The 21,500-nt window shown below is 41.7% G+C and overlaps 1 protein-coding gene across 1 annotated transcript in view; it reads right to left on the minus strand.

The window, feature by feature from the left end:
- The window catches only part of pnpla2 (patatin-like phospholipase domain containing 2), a 65,682-nt gene that overhangs the window by 19,456 nt on the left and 24,726 nt on the right, over positions 1-21,500 (minus strand). The window contains exons 2-5 of the mRNA XM_078220462.1: positions 19,193-19,425; positions 18,805-18,870; positions 5,663-5,872; positions 40-100 (exon numbers count right to left, since the gene is read on the minus strand). Of these exons, the coding sequence (XP_078076588.1) occupies positions 40-100; positions 5,663-5,872; positions 18,805-18,870; positions 19,193-19,425 (570 nt within the window). The remainder of the gene's footprint in view (positions 1-39; positions 101-5,662; positions 5,873-18,804; positions 18,871-19,192; positions 19,426-21,500) is intronic.

Consider the following 21,500-nt stretch of genomic DNA (forward strand, 5'->3'; position numbering starts at 1 on the left):
TTAAAAAAATATAGCAGGGAAACCTAGGTCCACACTCACCATTCCTCTTGAGGAAGTCAAATGCATCACTGTACCCCTGTTTGCACATATCCCGCATCACCTGCCAGACAGATTAAAACATGTTGAGTGGACAAATTTGGACATGCCAATTGCTAACTTTGTAAAACTTTTCACATGCTTTTCATTAGTATTAAATGTGCCCACTGTGGAAGGTTTACTGGAATTCAATGAAGACTTTTAGAACGCTGTAATCTGAAGAATTCAGGCAAAACACATTTCGTAAAGTGTTTGCCCACCTTAATTCAAGTCCTTCCTGTACTTTTCTTATGTGTTGGTGTTCTGTTTAAAGAGCATCTTCATTTGGTCTGGGCATCTCAATCTCTTCAATTTTTCTGAAGAGAAGTTAGCCACATGTTTAACCTGAATTCTGACTTTAAAAAAAACACTTCTGGTACCGAAAGCTGCCTGCAATGCTTCACTGATCAACAATGTAGGAATTGTGCTGGTGAACCATGCAAAAGTAACACAGCTTTGTATCTGCGGGGATGGAAAGTTTGTTCTAATCATACAGCCTACCCATGCTTTGTTCATAGAATCATAGAAACCCTACAGTACAGAAAGAGGCCATTCGGCCCATCGAGTCTGCACCGACCACAATCCCACCCAGGCCCTACCGCCATTTCCCCACATATTTTACCCGCTCATCCCTCTAATGTACGCATCCCAGGACCCTAAGGGGCAATTTGAGCATGGCCAATCAACCTAACCCGCACATCTTTGGACTGTGGGAGGAAACCGGAGCACCCGGAGGAAACCCACGCAGACACGAGGAGAATGTGCAAACTCCACACAGACAGTGACCCAAGCCGGGAATCGAACCCAGGTCCCTGGAGCTGTGAAGCAGCAGTTCTAACCACTGTGCTACCGTGCCATGTTACCTATATACCTTGCAGCATCCAAAAGTCTTAGCTCTGATCTGAAGACAATTCATCTGGCTCATGCAAGGCAAGTTTTGTATGCACTTGCCTCCTTTGAGAATCGCTCAAATTTTGCTGTGGATTTTGTAAGTAGAGTTCACATTGGCTTTAGGCACTCTGCTATGCCTGTCCCTCTTTGTCATATTGATAAACGATGAATCAGAAAAGATGCGGGGGATAAGGATTCTTTCTAGAGTGAAGATGGCATTCAACTGGCAATGCAAGGACCAATATACTGAACTAAATTTCTTACATGCAAAGTGCTTCATAAAGGGTCATGAACAAAGTCCAGTGCATCACGCAAGCCAGCCTCCCATCCATGGACTCTGTCTACACTTTCTGCTGCCTCGGAAAAACAGCCAGCATAATCAAGGACCTCACACACCCCAGACATACTCTCTTCCACCTTCTTCCATCTGGAAAAAGATACAAAAGTCTGAGGTCACATACCAACCGACCCAAGAGCAGCTTCTTCCCTGCTGCCATCAGACTTTTGAATGGACCTACCTTATATTAACTTGATTTTTCTCTACAGCCTAGCTATGACTGTAACACTATGCTTTGTCTGTATGGCGTGCAAGAAACAATACTTTTCACTGTAAATTAATACATGTGATAATAATAAATGAGATCTAAAAATCAAATCAAAAATAAAAATTCACCAATTCAACATTGCAACTTTGAGGTCATCAGTCATAGCTTAATTGAGCCAGATGTACTCCTAATGTACTTCCTTCTAAATTCTCAGGACACCAGTTATGCAGGGTTATAGAAGGTCAATTGTGATCAAAAAGTCCCCGATAGTTTATTACAAATTGCACCTCCAGATTACAGCTTGATACTCCTAGTTTCTAATGCCCAAGGAAGATGTTAAGGTACAGGTTAAACATGACTCCAGACCCACAGCAATATAGTAAACTTTTAAATACCTTCTGAAATAGCCTAGCAAGTCACTCTGTTCTACCAAAGTACCATATCAAAGAAAAAGCATAAAAATCGATGTTGATTTAGGAACTGGATTGACAAATGATAAAGGTACACCCTGCTCAGTCAAATCTATAAAGTCCTCCTCACCAACACCTCGACATTTGCGTCAAAACTGGAAAAGTGGTTCCACAAAGTAATCAAACGACAGCCTGACAATTATATTCACAGAATCATAACTTTTAGCCAAATGTCCCAGGTTCCTCCATCACATTCTCTGGGTTCACCCTGCTCCCTACCCCCCAGTCAACTCTCATGGCATTAACCTACCAACCCCCATTTAGTATTGTGCACAATAATCTCCTGCAGAGGCAGCAAGTTAGATAAGTTAAGCAATCGCACAACAGATCATATCAATTGCTGAGTCTTGCTGTATCAAATCATGAATAGTGATGGTCAATTATACAATTAATGGGAGAAAGAGGCTCCATGAACATCCCATCCCCAGTGATGGTAATCATCTGATTGCAAAAAGGCAAGGGTGAAGATTTTGCATTCATCATCAAGAAGAAATGCTGAGTGGATGAACCATCATTGGCTCCTCCTGAGGTCATAGAAACTTGTCTACCACTAGTTTGATTCACTGCACATGATATCAAGGAACAGCTGAGTAGACTGGATACAGAAAGACTTCAGGCCCTAATAACACACTGCTTGTAGAGATGAACACTTGCGCTTCAAAAATGGTGCAGCCTTGAGCCAAGCTGTTTCAGCACAGCAACAATACTGGTATCTACCCAAAAAATTGAGAAAATTGGACATATATGTCCTGTCCACAAAAAGCACGTCAATTCCAACCCAGCTGATTCCTGTCCCATCAGTCTACTCTCAATCATCAGCAATAGTGAATGAAGGGATTGTTGACAGGGCTATCAAGCAGCACTTACGCAACAATAACCTGCTCACTGACACTCAGTTTGGGTTCTGCCAGGGCCACTCAACTCAGCTTCTGACCTCACTGCGGTCTTAGTTAAATACATACAAGATAGTGGAATGGGGGCAGAGGGCGTTAGATTACCCTTGCCATCAGCCTCTAACTGAGGATCACATCAGGATACCAGTAAACCCGAAGTAAAAGCAAATCAATAGGAAATGCTCCACTAGCTCCCCAAAGCCTTTCCACCATCAACAAGGCACATGTCAGGAGTGCAATGGAATACCCACAACTTGCCTGGTTGAGTGCAATGTCTATCACATTCAATTGTCCACTAGAATAGTATCTAGCACAAAGGGTGGTGGTTGTCATCCCCAGGACCTCAGAACAAGGTCTCAACCATCTTCATCTGCTTCATCAATGATGTTCCTTCCTTTATGAAGCCAGAAGTGAAATTGCTCTTTGATGATTGTCATGTTCAGTTCCATTCATGATTTCTCAGAAACTGAAGCAGTTCATGCAAAGTTGTCATCTAATACCCCCACCATCAAGGTCCACATTGGCCAGTAACTTAACTGGACCAGCCATATAAATACTGGGGATACAAAAACAGGTCAGAGGGATTTTGCAGAGATTAACTCACCTCCCAACTCTCAAACATGAGGAGGCCTTGTGGCACAGTGGTCGAGTCCCTACCATTGGACCAGAAACTCTGGGTTTGAGCACAACGCGTGAACTTGCTGGTCATAGAAGAAGCATTCATAATGCAGTTCAACAGGCTTCTTCGACAATACCATAGAAGCCTTACAAGTCTGCACCAACTCTCCGAAAGAGCATCCCACCCAAGCTCGACCCTGCAGCTGCATGCACTTACCCTGCTAATCCCCCTAACCTACACACCTTGGGACACCAAGGGACAATCCAGCATGGCCAATCCACCTAACTTGCACATCTTTGGACTGTGGGAGGAAACCAGAGCACCCAGAGGAAAGCCACACAGACATGGGGATAACGTACAAACTCCACACAGACTGTGTGGAGGCAACCCCCAAACCGTTACTTCTACCACCTAGACAGACAAGGGCTGCAGGTGCATGAAAACACCAAGTTCCTCTCCAGATCTCTCATGCTCCTGTTATCCCTTCATCATGACTGGGTCAAAATTCTGGAACTCCTGACCTAACAGCAATATCGGAGCACCTTCACCATGTGAACTGTAATGGTTCAGGTAGCTGGTTCACCACCACCACCACCTTAAGGCCAATGAATGCTGAAATTGCCATCAAGGCCACAATGATTTTTTTTTAAAAAGCCTCACAATGTGAAAATCAGGAGTATAAAAAGCCAACATGTTTTTGCTCAAATTTGCCCAGGAATAGTCATAGAGCAGAACACAGGACAGGGAATGGCAGTACCTTCGCTGAGGTTAGTTTGTGGATGATTATTCCAATGTGGGAACAATCACTGACTAAACAGGAGAACGCCAATCATTTACTGGCCTGAAAATCCCAAGGGTGGCTCATTCTTGGATGCGGGGTCTTTCCCTGCAGGCGATTTCAAGTTTGATTCACACAGTTCACAGAACATGTCACAGAGGTGTTTTTTTAGGAATGAATTTGCAGGTTAGTTCCTCTGCAGTACATTCGCCTCTGGACAGTACTGGTAAGTTACAGGTTTAGTTGTCTCAACATTTAGCAGGAATCTCCAAAATGTCTCCCCACAGTTATCCAGATGCATATACTGAAGCGAGTGCACTCTGGAACAATACAATCAATATCCCATTTCTTTGCCCTCCATCAGTTCAATTCAGCAAATTGAGAATACTTTCTATATAGTGCACTATTATTTTTAGCTACCAATACTTAATGTATTTCACGGACATTCCATTCTGATTACTGGAACATTTATTTCTTTTGAAGCTTGGTACAAAGAAAATGTTCAGCTAAACCACACTCGACAAAAATAAACGACATAGTTTTGGCTAGAGTTACAGCAGACCCGCACCATAAAAGGACCATTCAGGTTCCCTTGTCACACATTAACAGTACACTGTAAGAATAGAATTTTTATCCCCATTACCTCCTGCATCAAACCTCATCCATTTACCATGGCTAATCCACCAAACCTATACATTTTTGGACACTAAGGGGCAATTTACCATAGAACCATAGAAACACTACACAGAGCAGATGGAGGCCATTTGGCCCTTCAAGTCTGCACTGACCCTCTGACATCATACCCAGCCCCTCACCCCCACCTCCTCCAATCCCCATAACAGCCCACATTTACCATGGTTAATCCACCTAATCTACACATCCTTGGGACACTGAGGGGCAATTTAGCACAGCCAATTTACCAACCTGCACATCTTTGGACTATGGGAGGAAACTGGAGCATCCGGAGGAAACCCATGCAGACACAGGGAGAACGTGCAAACTGCACACTGTCACCCAAGGCCAGAATCAAACCCGGGTCCCTGTCGCTGTGAGGCAGCAATGCTAACCACTGTGTCATTGTGCCAATTCGGGCACAATAGAGTAGGGAGCTTTATTGATCTTTGCAACAGCATATCTAGGATTTCATATCTATTAGAATAGAAAAGTTTAAGCCTGCACACCCACACTGCAACCTTTGTGCATGTGCAAAATTAGAATGCCCAAATCTGCTGGAGAGGTTAAGTGAAGCATTCTTGAATAGATTTGTTCCTTTTGGTTGGACTTCATACAGCTACAGCACCATTTGTAAACAAGGTTTCATCATCGTCTGTAGCACCCTGTAATTTAAAAAAAAACTGTATGGAACTTCCTCCTTATTTATTTGTTCTTACCTCTGGTTCAGGGGGAAATAAGGCCTTAGAAAGTCGGTACAAGTTCTGCAGGTTGAACTGAATGCTGGTGTTGGTTATTCTTAGCTCATGCATATTGCTAGAGCAATCACGAGGACAAATGTCACTTTCTCCAGCAAAGGGAGACACTGTAATTGTGTTTTTGAGTTCATACTGAGGTAAGTTATCTGTAATTCCTCCATCGACATATCGCTGAGAAGAACAAAAACAAGTGTTAAACTGTAGCAAAACATTTAAAATGATAAATAACATGAACAATGACCTTGTATGGTCTTGAATATAATAAAGGGCCATATCACAAACATGCAATGCCACCAGAACTCTCCTCCCCCTCCCCACCCAATCCAGCCCCAAATAAAGTTTGGGAGACAGACTGCGTGCACCCATAACCATGTCAGGAATGAGAGATTACAACACTTCTTCTGAATTTGTCTCTCTGGTCACCATTTGTTGCTATTAGTTTCAGGGATAGTCATTTTTTTTAAGCAAGCTGTATACACATGGGGATAATGCAAGAGAACAGAATTGAAGTGGTAGATTAGCCAAGATCTTTTCGAATAGCAAGCGGGTTGCATAGCCTCTTGTGCAAGATACTGCTGGAACTATACACCAACATGTTACAAAGAACAAAGAACAGTACAGCACAGGAACAGACCCTTCCGCCCTCCAAGCCTGCACCAATCCTGATGCCTGCCTAAATTAAAACCTTATGCACTTACGGAATCCATATCCTTCCATTCCCAACCTATTCATATATTCGTTTAGATGCCCCCTAAATGCCACTGTTGTACCTGCTCCCACCACCACTCTCTGCTTAAAAAAAAAACTTGCCTTGCACATCTCCTCTAAACTTTTCCCCACGCACCTTAAACCTATGTCCCCTAGTACTTGGCTTTTCTACCCTAGCAAAGAGCATCTGACTATCCACTCTGTCCATGCCACTCAATCTTGTAGACCTCTATAAGGTCACCCCTCAACCTCCGTCGTTCCAGTGAGAACAAACAGAGTTTATCCAACCTCTCCTCATAGCTAATACCCTCCAGACCAGGAAACATCCTGTTAAACCTTTTCTGTACCCCCTCCAAAGCATCCACATCCTTCTAGTAGTGTGGTGACCAGAATTGTACACAATATTCCAAATGAGGCCTAACTAAGGTTCTGTACAGCTGCAGCATGACCCGCTAATTTTTTTTATACTGAATGCCCTTCGTACCTCCTTCAGTTTAGGAGAGGAGAAATGAAAAGATACTTCAGACTGGCAACAACTAGTGCAATTTGTAAAGTGGCGTCGTTGTTACTGGTGGTAATTTTTGTGGATGAGCTCAGGAAGTAAAAAAGCTTTGCACTGAGATAGCCTGTAGACATTGCATACATGAGCTGCAGGGAAATTTATGTATGCAACAATACTGTCTGCATGCAATAATAACTCTTCAATCTTCCAAAGCTCTACTATTCACAGGGATTGCAAGACAAATGTGCATCAGCCATCACGAATAGGTTTTCTACCAACATAATAAATTGGAGTTATGGTAGCATGGTGTAACCTTGGGCTCCTAAAATATCTTTTCCATATGAAACTAGCGCACAAGAAGCTCGGGGTGAGTGGTGAAATCCCTACATGCACTCAAAAAATGGCTCAAAACACAGCAGCAGAGTGTGTTGTCGGGTGTTTTCCTGGTTATGACCTTTTCCTGGAATGGACTGTTCCAAAGTATGACTCAGGGGTGACAGCCATGCCCTGTACGTCAACTTTATAACACCAAGGTCTCTGGTTAATCATTTAATGTACTACTGTTCTAACATAGCCGAAATGTCATCCCATGCCAATCCCAGCAATGAACCCTGTACACTCCTCCCTTCATTTTCAATGAATACTTGAAAGTCTACTGAGGACTCAAATTTCCAGTAAAACTCTATTATTGTATCATATGACTGCCAGGATGGTGGAAGATCAGATTATTGCAAGGGTATTTTTGTATGCTATACTTTAGTTATCTGAACTGAACCAAGCAGCAGCAAATCAGGCTCAATGCATGTTAAATTGAAAGTACGCACAATATACACACACTGCAGTATGGGTAGCCTTTATTTCAATATTCAGGAATTCCTCACACTTGGTTGAGGCAATAGAAAAATAAATTGCAGAGAGGAAGGCCCAAATTGGTGTGCTCCAACCCAAGCATTCAAAAGAGAGCTGTTGAAAACACCGTCTTAGGATTGTCAAACTCTGATCAGGAATACATAATAAAACAGTCTGTGTGGCTGATTTGTGGACAATGCAGAAGCATAAATCAGCAGCCTTGGAAACAATAAAATTGCCATAACTGCTATGCTGTCTAAATGGCAATTACTACCAGTACATCAGTCATTTCACAATCCTTTTTCCACATAGCAAAGGACTCCCTAAACCTCAGTGAACAGAAAAACAAAGCATGCTATGGAAGTATGATTGGTTGTGGAGGAGGAACTTTGGTAATAGCTATGTTACTGGACTAGTAATTACAAGGCTTGGACTAATAATGCTGAGTGTTCATATCCCAGCATAGTAGAATTTGATTTCAGGATTTGTTCTGGACTACAAAGCTGTTGGATTGTTGTAATAACTCAACTGCTCACTAGTATCCTCCAAGCAAGGGAGCTGGCCATTTTTACCCAATTTGTTTTTTTTGTGATGCTAGTCCCAAGTCAATGTACCTGATCTGCAACTGCCCTCTGAAGTAGCCAAGTGAGCCATTCAGTTGTATTAAAGTCATTACAGACAACTGTAATTCCTCTTCTCCAAGTATAGGCAACAGGTGTCAGTTTGCCAGCGACAACCACATCCTAAGAACTCTGATCAAAATGAGATGATGTAACTATTTTGTGGATAAACCTGGCCAAACCCAAGAATTACCCTCTCTACGTGCTTTACAAATAGGGGCAATCTGCTTCTCACTAACCCTATAGGGCACGTCAAAAACCTACCTGAAGAGAAATAGACAAGACAAGGAAATGTTGATGCAGAAGAACACCCGCAATGTAGTGTGTGGGGATTAAAGTGTAGAAAGTCAGAGAGACTGTGAGGCAGGCTACAAGAAAGCAAGGAGGACCTGTTAGGGAAGGTCGGAAGAGCCATTTTGGACAAGAAACGGTGTGCTTTGTGTTGGGTTTATATAGGACATTGTCATATAGCTCAATTGCTATAATACAAGTTCAAGGAAGGTTAAACATGGAAACTTTGGTATTAACTATTAAACCAAGCTAATATGATAAAACACAACCTCTTATATGCAGTGAGACAGGTATCAATTTAACATTATAACCCAATTACCAAGGATCTCTTCAGGAGATGAAAGCCTGTTAACATTAACTAGTTAACGGAGTAGAGGGCTCGGGAGATGTTAGTAGCGTTTCAACAAACTGGGTCCAGATAAAGGTTGGCATAAAGACACTTTGCCCGAATGCACAAAGCATTCGAAACAAAGTAAATGAGTTGATGGCACAAATTCATACAAATGAGTATGATCTAGTGGCCATCACAGAAACGTGGTTGCAGGGTGACCGGGACTGGGAACTGAATATCCAGGGGTATCAGACATTTAGGAAGGATAGACAGGTAGAAAAAGGAGGTGGGGTAGCTCAGTTAATAAAGGATAATATCAGGATGGTAGTGAGAGACGACATAGGCTCTAAGGAGCAAAACGTGGAATCGTTGTGGGTGGAGATAAGGAATAGTAGGGGGAAAAAGACACTGGTAGGCGTGGTCTATAGGCCCCCAAATAATAACTTAGAGGTGGGGAGGGCTATAAACAAGCAAATAATGGATGCGTGCAAAAATGGAACGGCAATAATCATGGGGGATTTTAACCTGCATATTGATTAGTCGACTCAAATTGGACATGGAGGGCTTGAGGAAGAATTCTTAGAATGCTGTCGGGATAGTTTCATTTAACAGTATGTTACAGAACCTACAAGAGAGCGAGTTATCTTAGATTTGGTACTGTGTAATGAGACAGGTAGAATTAAGGATCTTCTTGTGAGGGATCCTCTTGGGTTGAGTGATTATAATATGGTTGAATTTCTGATACAGATGGAGGGTGAAAAAGTAGGGTCCCAAACCAGTGTCCTCTGCTTGAACAGAGGGGAGTACGATAGGATGAGGGCAGAATTGGCTAATGTAGGCTGGGCGAGCAGACTGGTAGGTAGGACAGCTGAGGAACAGTGGAGGATTTTTAAGGAGATTTTTTTAAGTACTCAGCAAAAATATATTCCGGTGATAAAGAAGGACTGTAAGAAAAGGGATAACCAGACATGGATAACGAAGGAAATAAAGGAGAGTATTAAAATAAAAACAGATGCGTACAGAGTGGCCAAAAATAGTGGAGAATTAGTGGATTGGGAAAGCTTTAAAAAACAACAAAGAACGACTCAGAAAGCGATTAAGAAAGGAAAGATAGATTATGAAACTAAACTAGCTCAAAATATAAAAAATGATAGTAAAAGTTTTTACAAATATATAAAAAGGAATAGAGTGGCTACAGTGAATGTTGGACCCTTGGAGGACGAGAGGGGGGATTTAATAGTGGAAAACGAGGAAATGGCTGAGACTTTAAATAAGTTCTTTGTGTCGGTCTTCACGGTGGAAGACACAAATAGTTTATCGAATATTAGAGATCGAGAGTTGGTGGGAGGGGAGGTCCTTAATACAATTACTGTTACTAAAGAAGTAGTGCTTGGTAGACTAATGGGACTGAAGGTAGACAAGTTCCCGGGCCCGGGTGGAATGCATCCCAGGGTACTGAAAGAAATGGCTGAGGTAATAGCAGATGCGTTAGTAGTTATTTATCAAAATTCGCTGGAATCTGGGGTAGTGCCGGCTGATTGGAAAACAGCTACTGTTACACTGCTGTTTAAAAAAGGAAGTAGACAAAAGGCGGGTAACTACAGGCCGGTTAGCTTAACGTCCGTAGTTGGGAAGATGCTGGAGTCCATCATTAAAGAGGAAATAGCAGAGCACCTGGATGAGAATGGTTCGATCAAGCAGACGCAGCATGGATTCACGAAGGGAAAGTCGTGTTTGACGAATTTACTGGATTTTTATGAAGATGTGACTAGTGCGGTTGACAGAGGGGAACCGGTGGATGTGGTGTTTTTAGATTTCCAGAAGGCATTCGATAAGGTGCCTCACAAAAGGTTGCTGCAGAAGATTGGGGTACACAGAGTTGGGGGTAAGGTGTTGGCGTGGATTGGGGATTGGCTATCTAACAAGAAGCAGAGAGTTGGAATAAATGGATGCTTTTCTGGTTGGCAGTTGGTGACCAGTGGCGTGCCACAGGGATCGGTGCTGGGGCTTCAACTGTTTACAATTTACATAGATGATCTGGAGGAGGGGACTGAGTGTAGGGTATCAAAGTTTGCTGATGACACAAAGATGAGTGGGAAAGCGAATTGCGTAGAGGACGCGGAAAGTCTGCAGAGAGATTTGGATAGACTGTGCGAGTGGGCGAGGATCTGGTAGATGGAATATAACGTTGGCAAATGTGAGGTTATCCACTTTGGAAGAAATAATAGTAAATTGGAATATTATTTAAATGGAGAAAAATTACATCATGCTACTGTGCAGAGGGACCTGGGGGTCCTTGTGCACGAATCGCAAAAACTCAGTCTGCAGGTGCAGCAGGTGATCAAGAAGGCGAATGGAATGTTGGCCTTTATCGCGAGGGGGATAGAATATAAAAGCAGGGAGGTCTTGCTGCAACTATACAAGGCACTGGTGGGGCCGCAACTGGAGTACTGTGTGCAGTTTTGGTCCCCTTATTTGCGAAAGGATATATTGGCCTTGGAGGGAGTGCAGAGAAGGTTCACCAGGTTGATACCGGAGATGAGGGGTGTAGCTTATGAGGAGAGATTGAACAGATTGGGTCTGTACTCGTTGGAGTTTAGAAGGATGAGGGGTGATCTTATAGAGACATACAAGATAATGAAGGGGCTGGATAGGGTAGAGGTAGAGAGATTCTTTCCACTTAGAAGGGAAACCAGAACTAGAGGGCACAGCCTCAAAATAAGTGGGGGCCGGTTCAGAACAGAGTTGAGGAGGAACTTCTTTTCTCAGCGGGTAGTGAATCTCTGGAATTCTCTGCCCATTGAAGTGGTGGAGGCTACCTCGTTAAATATGTTTAAATCACGGGTAGATCGATTTCTGATTGATGAGGGAATTAAGGGATATGGGGAGCAGGCGGGTAAGTGGAACTGATTCGCTTCAGATCAGCCATGATCTTGTTGAATGGCGGGGCAGGCTCAAGGGGCTAGATGGCCTACTCCTGCTCCTATTTCTTACGTTCTTATGTATTTGCACTAGTTGCAACAAGACTAGAAATGTCCCTAAGGAGTTTTACCACTGATTTACCATCTATTTGCATGGATGGTTAAGGAGGTAATGGGCAAGATTTTAATTAACTGAATTAAAACCAAGTCCAATGTCGCCAAGATACATATACACCAAAGTTAAGAAATGTATAGCTATTTATCACTACTGGCTCCCCGTGAGGTTGTCACTAGGCTAGTAATTCAGAGGCCTAGACTAATGCTCTGGCGAAATGTATTCAAATCCCATCCTGGCAGCTCGTGGAATTTAGTATTCAATTAATAAATCTGGCATTGTAAAATTAGTCTCAATAATGTTGTCCATGAAACTATCACATTGTTGTAAAAATCCATTTGATTCACTAATTGCCTTTAGGGAAGGAAATTTGCTGTCCTTACCTGGCCTGGCCCAAATGTGACTCTAGATCCACAGCAATTGACAACTGAAATGGCTAGCAACTCAGCTCAAGGGTAATTAACAGTGGGCAAAAATATTGGCCTTGCCAATGATGCCCACTTCCCATGAAAAATAAATTTTGAAAAAGTTTATTCCTGCACAAAGAAATATATATTCCAGAGTTTTTTTTAAATTACATAGGCAACACAATGCATGATACCAGATTCCAATAGGCAGAGGCAAATGATCAGCTAACATCGGTCTAGTACAAGGATTCCTTATACTGAATCTCCACATTTATGCTACTATAACAGTCTTACGGATTCCAGGAATAAGAATATAGATGTATTGTGATGGAAGTAGGGAGCTGCGCACGGACACATCTCTACTGCAATCCAAACTAAACAAAGTCATAGTAAGAGCTGCTATTGGCTGACCATGAGATGAACTGTAAAGGAGACTCGATGAAAGTTATTACTAGTCAATATAAACAGTGCCTACATTTCAGAGTTGAGGTATATGACTACAGTTAGTTGCAAACAGTGCAAATTTCCATTAAAGCAGCATTTTCTAAACTAACTGATATTTTGGATTTTGAATCAAAATAAACTATTTTAATGAACTGAGAAGTAATTGACTTAATTGCCATTCCAATCTTGAGCCCTCTGCAACTTTTCAGAGATAAATGCAAGTGCATTTTATGGTAAATCGTCCTTTTCCCATCAGTTTTGGGACTTTTTTTTCCTCCAAAAGGGATTGAATACTTCTGGTATACTGATTCGAAGTGTTGGGGCTAAAGAGGAGGCATCACGTTTAAAGGGCAACCGCATTCTTAAATGCCTCCTTCCTGTTGAAGCAGTTGGATAGTGTTAAGAGGTCAAAACCCCTTTTCACTCCTAATCCAGGGGTGTCAAAACTAAATGAATCACTGTTACAAAAACATTTGCCCATGGTCAGATAACTCCAGCTGCAGCAATGTTCATACCTGGGACAAATGATTCAGCGAGTATAATGTTTGCATCTAATTTGGAAGGTTGTGGATTCAAGACCCACTCCAGATACGCCATAGATATAAGGAAGTGATTGACTAGAGAAGGTGCAGAGGAGACTCACCAGCATGCTGCCTGGGCTGGAGTGTTTCAGCTATGAAGAAAGGCTGGATAGATTGGGGTTTTCCTTAGAGCAGAGCGGGGGTGGGAGCCGGGAGGCGAGGTGTACAAAATTATGAGGGATAGGAAGAAACATTTCCCCTGAGAAGCGGGATTAATAACTAAGGGCACAGACTTAAGGTAAGGAGCAGGAAATTTAGAGGGGATTTAAGGAAATATCTTTTCACCCAGAGGGTGGTGGGAATCTGGAACTCACTGCCCGAAAAGGGTGGTAGAGGCGGGAACACTCACAACATTTAAGAACCATTTAGATGAGCATTTGAAACACCAAAGCTATGGCCCAAGTGCTGAAAAGTGGGATTAGAATAGTTCGGTGTTTGATGGCCGGCACAGATATGATGGGCCAAATGGCCGTTTTCCATGCTGTAAAACATTATAAGTCAAGTATAAAATCCAAGCTAATACTCATTTGAGGAAATACTGCACTGGAGTAAATGAGTTCCACTACGTGTCCAGACTAATATTTACCCGCAACTATCATCATTAAACAGCAGATTATCTGGTCATTATTTTTTACCACTTTATGTGGAACCTTGCTGAGTGCAAATCAGCTGCTGTGTTTGCTACATTACAACAGTGACTAAACTTGTAAAATACTTCATTGGTTGTAAAACACTTTGCAAAGTCTCAAAGTCATTAAAGATGCTGTAGAAATGCATGTCTTTCATTTCTTAATCTTAACCAGTCAATATCTGGACAGAAAGCTTCATTATGTGCTTCATCGGTGACAAGTAATGATCTTGATGTTTTAGTTACTTTAATAGCAAGATAATTAGGAAACGCATTAACCCACCGAACAGAGACAGGATTAGTGTTAAATTTACAACAATGCAACTGAAGTAGAGTAGCTTTATCCCCTGATTTGCATACCGCATGTGCAATAAATTATTTCCACAATAAGGAACATCTGTCTTGAAGTATTGATTGTTAGAGGCTATTTTATTAGAACTAGCATTAGTTTTGACAGCAAAAGTGCACATAGACAGTCAGGCTGAATGTTTGCATCACGTTCAATTTTGAATGCTTTAGTTCACTGAAATTCATTTGGTTTGTCATTGGAAACAAGCCTTTGTTGGCTGAAGCAGCAGTCATCCGCACTGGCAAGCAGCCATTTGCTTTTGCCTGAATTTGGAATTAAATAGTATTCAGCAAATCCAGTTCAAACAGGAATTTTGTTTTAAAAGTACAAGATTCACAAAAGAAGTAATTGGTCTGCCAGCAGATCAACATAGTTTATGTTTTACCCTCTGTTTACTCACAAGATAAATTTGTTAATCTTAACTAACCTGTTTGGGAATGCGTCAAGCAGAAACACAGGACAAGAGAGAAAAATAAAATAACACCCGAAGGTGATTCACTTCATGATATCTACGATACTTCCTGATTGACAGTTCAAAGACTGCTGGAAAGCAGATGACTGGATTAGCTACCGAGTCAGATGTATAATAAAGATTGGGAGTAAGAGGAAAATTCGAAGTAATAGCAACAGGAATGAAATTAATGAAGTCTATCTTATTGTTAGCTGTATGTATTTCAGTAAATTGAAAACACAAAACTGACTGTACTTTGTCAAAGTACAGACATTATTATATTCTATAACAAAAGACCATCTCCACTTTGATTCTGGGGCAGCACGGTGGTAAGCACTGCTCCTTCATAGCACCAGGGACCCGGGTTCAATTCTGGCCTCAGGTAACTGGGTGGAGTTTGTACGTTTTCAGTGTCTGTGTGGGTTTCTACAGGTGCTCCAGTTTCCCCTCTCAGTCTAAAGATGTGCGGGTTAGGTGGATTGGCCATGCTAAATTGCCCCTCAAGTGTCCTAAGTAGGTTAGGGGATTAGTGAGGAAAATGCGTGGGGTTAGCGGATAGGATGAGGTGGGTGTGAGCGATAGGTCGAATGACCTCCTCCTGCACTCTAGGAATTCTATTCCAATATATTTTATAACCTCGGAACTTCCCAAAAAAGTGCATTACAGCCAATTAATTAGTTACCATTGTTATATAGGTAAATACCTCAGCAAATCTGCACACAGCAAGATGTCACAAAAGCAATGGCATAAATAATCAGATATCTGTTTCTTGACGGTGTCAGCTGACAGATGTTAGTCAGGGTACTCTCTTGCTCTTCTTTAAGCATGTCCAACTTAACAGGTAAACAGTGCCTCAGTTTAATGTCTCATCCAAAAGAGTTTTTAACCCCCCCACTACAGTGCAGTATTCCCTCTGTACCACACTGAAGGTGCGTCAGCCTGGATTATTTGCTCAAGTGATATGGAGCGTGAACTTTCTGAATCTGAGGCAAGAGTCCGACTGCAGAGCTGAGCTATGACTTAGAAATTTGAACAAAAATTGCTCAAAATTCAAAGAGCTACAAACTTTTATTTCCTTCTCGTTCCATATTGTGCGTCAGGCTGGATAACTAATTTTTCTACATTCAGCAACCTTGCTTTCTCTTAGGCTCAGACTCCAAAACAGTCCCTATTTCACTCCAACTATCCCATTTGTTTCCAATTATTTCTAACATCACCAAATGTGGTGTTACTGACAAACTTTAGAAGCCTGGCCACTGACTCTTCATGTACAATCAACAATGTCAGAATGGAAGCAAGTGATGCCATCTCTTTCCACACTGTACCTTACCAACTTCAAAAACTTCTCCTGTGCTGTGCTATTTTACCTTGTAATTCCCATATTCCAAGTTCAACTATCTCAAATATATCCTCAAAGATTTGTCAAGCAAGATCTGATATTGTTGACTTACCATATCATGCCTCTCCTGATTATTTCCCTCTTCTTTATTTCAGGACACTATTATTTTTGCCCACTACTGATTCAAGTTCACAGTCTGTCTTTCTTCTACCTCTAAAAATCCTGAGGTGTTGCTCATTGTTATGTTATGAAAATGCAAGTTGTCATCATGGCCCATGGATCTTCATGAATATTGGCTCCTTAACAAGCTGCTGGAAAGTTAAATGTGTTTGTGGAGCCCTGCTCTAGGGGGAGAGCTTTTAAATGAAAAATAAATTAAAGGTGGCTAGTCCCCCCCATCTACAATCAATACTAAGCTATTCACGTTATCTGTTGGAGAGATTAATGACAAGACATAATGGAGACATGGGGACAAGTGGCGGGGTAGGCATTTGGTCAGAAGAGCACTTTGTACTCTACCAAGGCTATATTGTTTGGCATAAGCCAATCTGTCCTCAGTAAGAGAGAGACAACAAACAACACCACGGAATGCACAAGGCTGCAATGCATGAGCGAATTCATGACATCGAGTGAAGCTAGAATGGTTTACACAATGACTCATGCTAAACCCAAACCCCTTCAATGTTAAGAGCTTTGAACAAACTTTCATTAAAAATTGTTCATGCAGGAACTTGAAGGCTCAGTTGACTTGCAGAGTTTACACACCTATTAATGGGGGAGAGGAAGCATTGACAAATACCATCAAATTTCATCTGAGTTGGAACAGGGTCAGCAAATAATATCAGGACATTTACTGAGAAATCATTTTCTCAGAACTGGTGCACTGTTGTATAATAGTGGTTAAGCACCTGCTTTGTAATGTGACGTGAAGCAAGATGTTACAGCAGTTCAAGACAGGAGTTAACAAGTTATATCTCATTTGTTTCACACATCCAATTATTCATGAAAGTTTTCATCCATAAACTCTCACACAAAAATCACAATTAATAGGTAGCAGCACAGATACTTTAGATTTAAAGATTATGTTAATAAAGGACACTTTCTTTCCAATTCACTGAATATCCCTAGATTATACTTGAATGTGATATACAGTATTAACTTAGAAATCATAGAAACCCTACAGTACAGAAAGAGGCCATTCGGCCCATCGAGTCTGCACCGACCACAATCCCACCCAGGCCCTACCCCCATATCCCTACATATTTCCCATTAATCCCTCTAACCTACACATCTCAGGACACTAAGGGCAATTTTTAGCATAGCCAATCAACCTGACCCGCACATCTTTGGACTGTGGGAGGAAACCGGAGCACCCGGAGGAAACCCACGCAGACACGAGGAGAATGTGCAAACTCCACACAGACAGTGACCCAAGCCGGGAATCGAACCCAGGTCCCTGGAGCTGTGAAGCAGCAGTGCTAACCACTGTGCTACCGTGCCGTCCCTTAACACAGCAATCTATCTGATGTTATTAGCAGATCATCCGTTTAGTAACTTAGAGCAAAATTCTGATGATGGGGAAGGATAGAAATCATGTAGTGCGATCAAAAGGTTTAAGGGCTGGGGGATGATATTCCCTGGTGCTTTCTCCCTGGCATTGCCTCAATCAATCAGCACCTTTTTCTCCTGCAGTATAAATTGCAGCTCCCTTTGAAATTTGGCTTTCTTGAATCTGTCCTAATGAGTGCAAGATGAAAAACTTCGACAGCATGCCTCTTTTATCAGCAATACTCAGGTTCTGTACTACCAAGTAACTATTTGTAAACTCCAGATTCTTATGTTTAGTGTCTGCAAAAGAAAGCATAAACCTATTACAGCTTCTACAAAGGCTTACCAAAAGAAGGCTGAGACACAGTCGAGACTGGTTCCTTGTCTATGCAAGCTAGAATGGAGGCTCGGATGTTACAATTAGCCTACGCATTTCTGAATCATAAGCGAAACAAAATGGTGACAGAACCTGCTCTTGATTCAAGTGGAAATGTGTGAATGGACATTAGCTGAGAACTGGTTGCACTGGCATGACATTTGTTGCAACTTGCTAATAATTCCTATATGTGTGTGTGTGTGTGTGTGTGCTTCTTTCCAAGTAAACAAAAATCAACGAACTGTGGAATAAATTAAAAATGCAGTATCTTAAAGAGATAGTGCATTAAAGTACACATCAAAATAAAATGTAATTCCTGTGTGTGCGTGCGTGTGTGCACGCACATGGACAGGCATCTAAATATGGGCAAGTTACTGGGAGATGCCTTCTGTCCATTGACCTGTTTGATAGCAAGGAGACAATGTTGCCACCCGGATAAAGAAAAAGGAAAAGGAAAAAGGAGAAGATGAAAGTTAACCATTCGACAGTAGTAATTCAACCGATCTGTTGTTTGGAAAAGGAAGACCGACAAGCCCAAACTCACTCGGGTTCACAAGGTAATTTGATACTGAACAATGTGTTTATCATTCCGGTCGAATTCCAGATCAACAGTCTCATATCTTCCAGTCACAGTCCAACTTACCACTCCTTGCAGTGTTGGTGGTATGAGTCCACAGTACACAGGAATAAACGTACTGCATATACAGGCCTACAAAATAAATCAAAAGCTATTTTTAACAAGCTGCGAATGATACAGCGTTTATGGCTGTCCAAAAATAACTATGTCATTATAATCTGCTGGGAATCAAGGAAAATTGGTAGATAACAGTATTCCGGCTGGCAGAGTCTAGGTCAGGACGCTTTTTTCTTTGAATAATTAAAAGAAACCAGTTTTTTGGATCTGAGATCTTTGTTCCCTTGAATGCAATCAATCAGGATTTGGGGATCAAAATGTGAAATTCCCAAAGATCAAAACCTTTTCTACCAAGCAGAAACACTGGAACAAAGTCAGCAATGCATTCCTACATTACCTGTATAAGCTCCTCTTTATTGTTGAAAACCGTCACCAGAACATTCTCGCCATCAGACACACGGGTCAATGATATGCCCAGCCGGCCTGTTGCAAGCTCATGCGCATTGTCTGGAAGCCCTTTGTAAAGTCGGCTACGGATGATCTTTGTCAAGTTAAAAGAAGGGTGGAGCGGACCCAGGAACCTTTTCCGTGCTTCTTTGGAAACATCAATAATATTTGCACCACTTTCGCCTGAAAATTAGATTTTTAAATAAACAAAACATTAGTAAGCATAAATTTACTAAATCCTCCACAAGAGGTTTTTCCATGCACCATACCAGTCAAGTGTTCTTACCCGGTGACCTATTTTTAATGAGGGAGATTCCCAGTATCTGCTGTTAGCTGATCTCAACTGGTCGTAAGTGGCATCAGCACACTTGGGTTGGGAAGGAGAAATTCATTCAGAAGACAGTGCTGCAGGTTGTCACCCTTGCTGGAAGTGCATTTGTGCCGACATCAGATGAAAAAAGAATTGGGCCCGACCATGTTTTGTGGTCAAATAACTAATCGAAATTCACTATAGTTGCTACACATGAAAAAAAATAGGCCATTTGCAGAGGAGAACCCATCCTTGTACAGCCATTCCAGCAAGTTGGCATCGTCAAGAAATAATTCTAAAGAAAATGCACATTTGCTATATACACATGCATAAAAAGTTACATTTCCTCAACATTAATGATCACGTATCGCAATGGCCATTTAGGCAAAGTTATCACTGGTGGGACAATAACAAAAGAAGCTCAATTATATTGCATAAATTTACACTCTAATTAGGGATTCATTTTCAAGACTACTGTCTGTTAGTAACCAAATTAAGCTTTTGACAAACTGGAATGCAAATTAGAAGACAAATAATTTAAGGTGGCAGATGTATGACTGCAGTTGTTTAACAAGAAAATATAGCAGAAGATGGGAAATTTAATTAAATAAATGAGCCAATGTGGTTTCTCACACCAACTTCAATGTCAATGGGTTGTCTGGTTCAACATCAGCCTCAAATAAATGCACAATACAAATTAATTTTACTCTTCAGGTGGGCCTGGGTTGGATCCAAATAACTGCAACATGTTCCACTTCATGCTTTTCTGTAACAATGGCAGAGCTAATTGTTTCCTAACTCTTTGAAACTGCTTTTGGTTCCACCACGAGAATTCAAGTTGGCAGTTACATCTGCCTCAGAATCCCAAACATTTCTACATCTATCTATCAACAATGGGACAGTCAACAAACTGCTAGTCAATACAATTGTGGCCTGCTCCCCTTAATCCCGAGGCTATAAATCTCTCTGTTTCAGCACACGTTCAACAACGCAGCATTCCACATCCCGCTAAGGTAGGGAATTTTGGAGATTTGTAACCCTTTGAGTGAAGAAATTACTCCTCATCGCAGTCCTAAATGGTTGGCTGCTTATCCCAAGATGGTGTCCGGTGTTCTAAATTCCCCAGCCCACAGGAACAGTCTCAGTGTCTACCCTAACCCTCTTAAGAATCTTTTATGTTTCATTGAGATCACCCCTCATTCTTCCAAGCTGCAGAGTATATGCCAATTTAATTAGCCTCTCAATCCAGGACAACTCTCTCATATATGAGCCCTTATCTTGCCCATTAACCTTTCGTGCAGCATCTTACTGAACGTCTTTTGGAAATCCAATCTAGTGAAGCCTTGCTGTTCTTCCTCCAATTAAAGTACCGCATGGTAGGTTGTTGCAGAAGGTTAAATCTCACAGGATCTGGGGAGAGGTATCTAAATGGATACAAAATTGGCTTCTTGACAAAAGCCAGAGGGTGGTTGTAGAGGGTTGTTTTTCAAACTGGAGGCCTGTGACCAGTGGTGTGCCTCAGGGATCAGTGCTGGGTCCACTGTTATTTGTCATTTATATCAATGATTTGGGTGAGAATATAGGAGGCATGGTTAGTAAGTTTGCAGATGACACCAAGATTGGTGAAACAGTGAAAACAGTTATCGCCGATTGCAATGGAATCTTGATCAATTGGGCCAGTGGGCTGACGAATGGCAGATGGAGTTTAATTTAGATAAATGCGAGGTGATGCATTTTGGTAGATTGAACCAGGGCAGGACTTGCTCAGTTAATGGTAGAGCGCGGGGAGAGTTACAGAACAAAGAGATCAAGGGGTACATGTTCATAGCTCCTTGAAAGTGGAGTTACAGGTGGACAGAGTGGTGAAGAAGGCATTCGGCATGCTTGGTTTCATTGGTCAGAACATTGAATACAGGAGTTGGGATGTCTTGTTGAAGTTGTACAAGAC

This window comes from Mustelus asterias, chromosome 9, assembly GCF_964213995.1.
Source record: "Mustelus asterias chromosome 9, sMusAst1.hap1.1, whole genome shotgun sequence".
NCBI classification, from domain to species: Eukaryota; Metazoa; Chordata; class Chondrichthyes; order Carcharhiniformes; family Triakidae; genus Mustelus; species Mustelus asterias.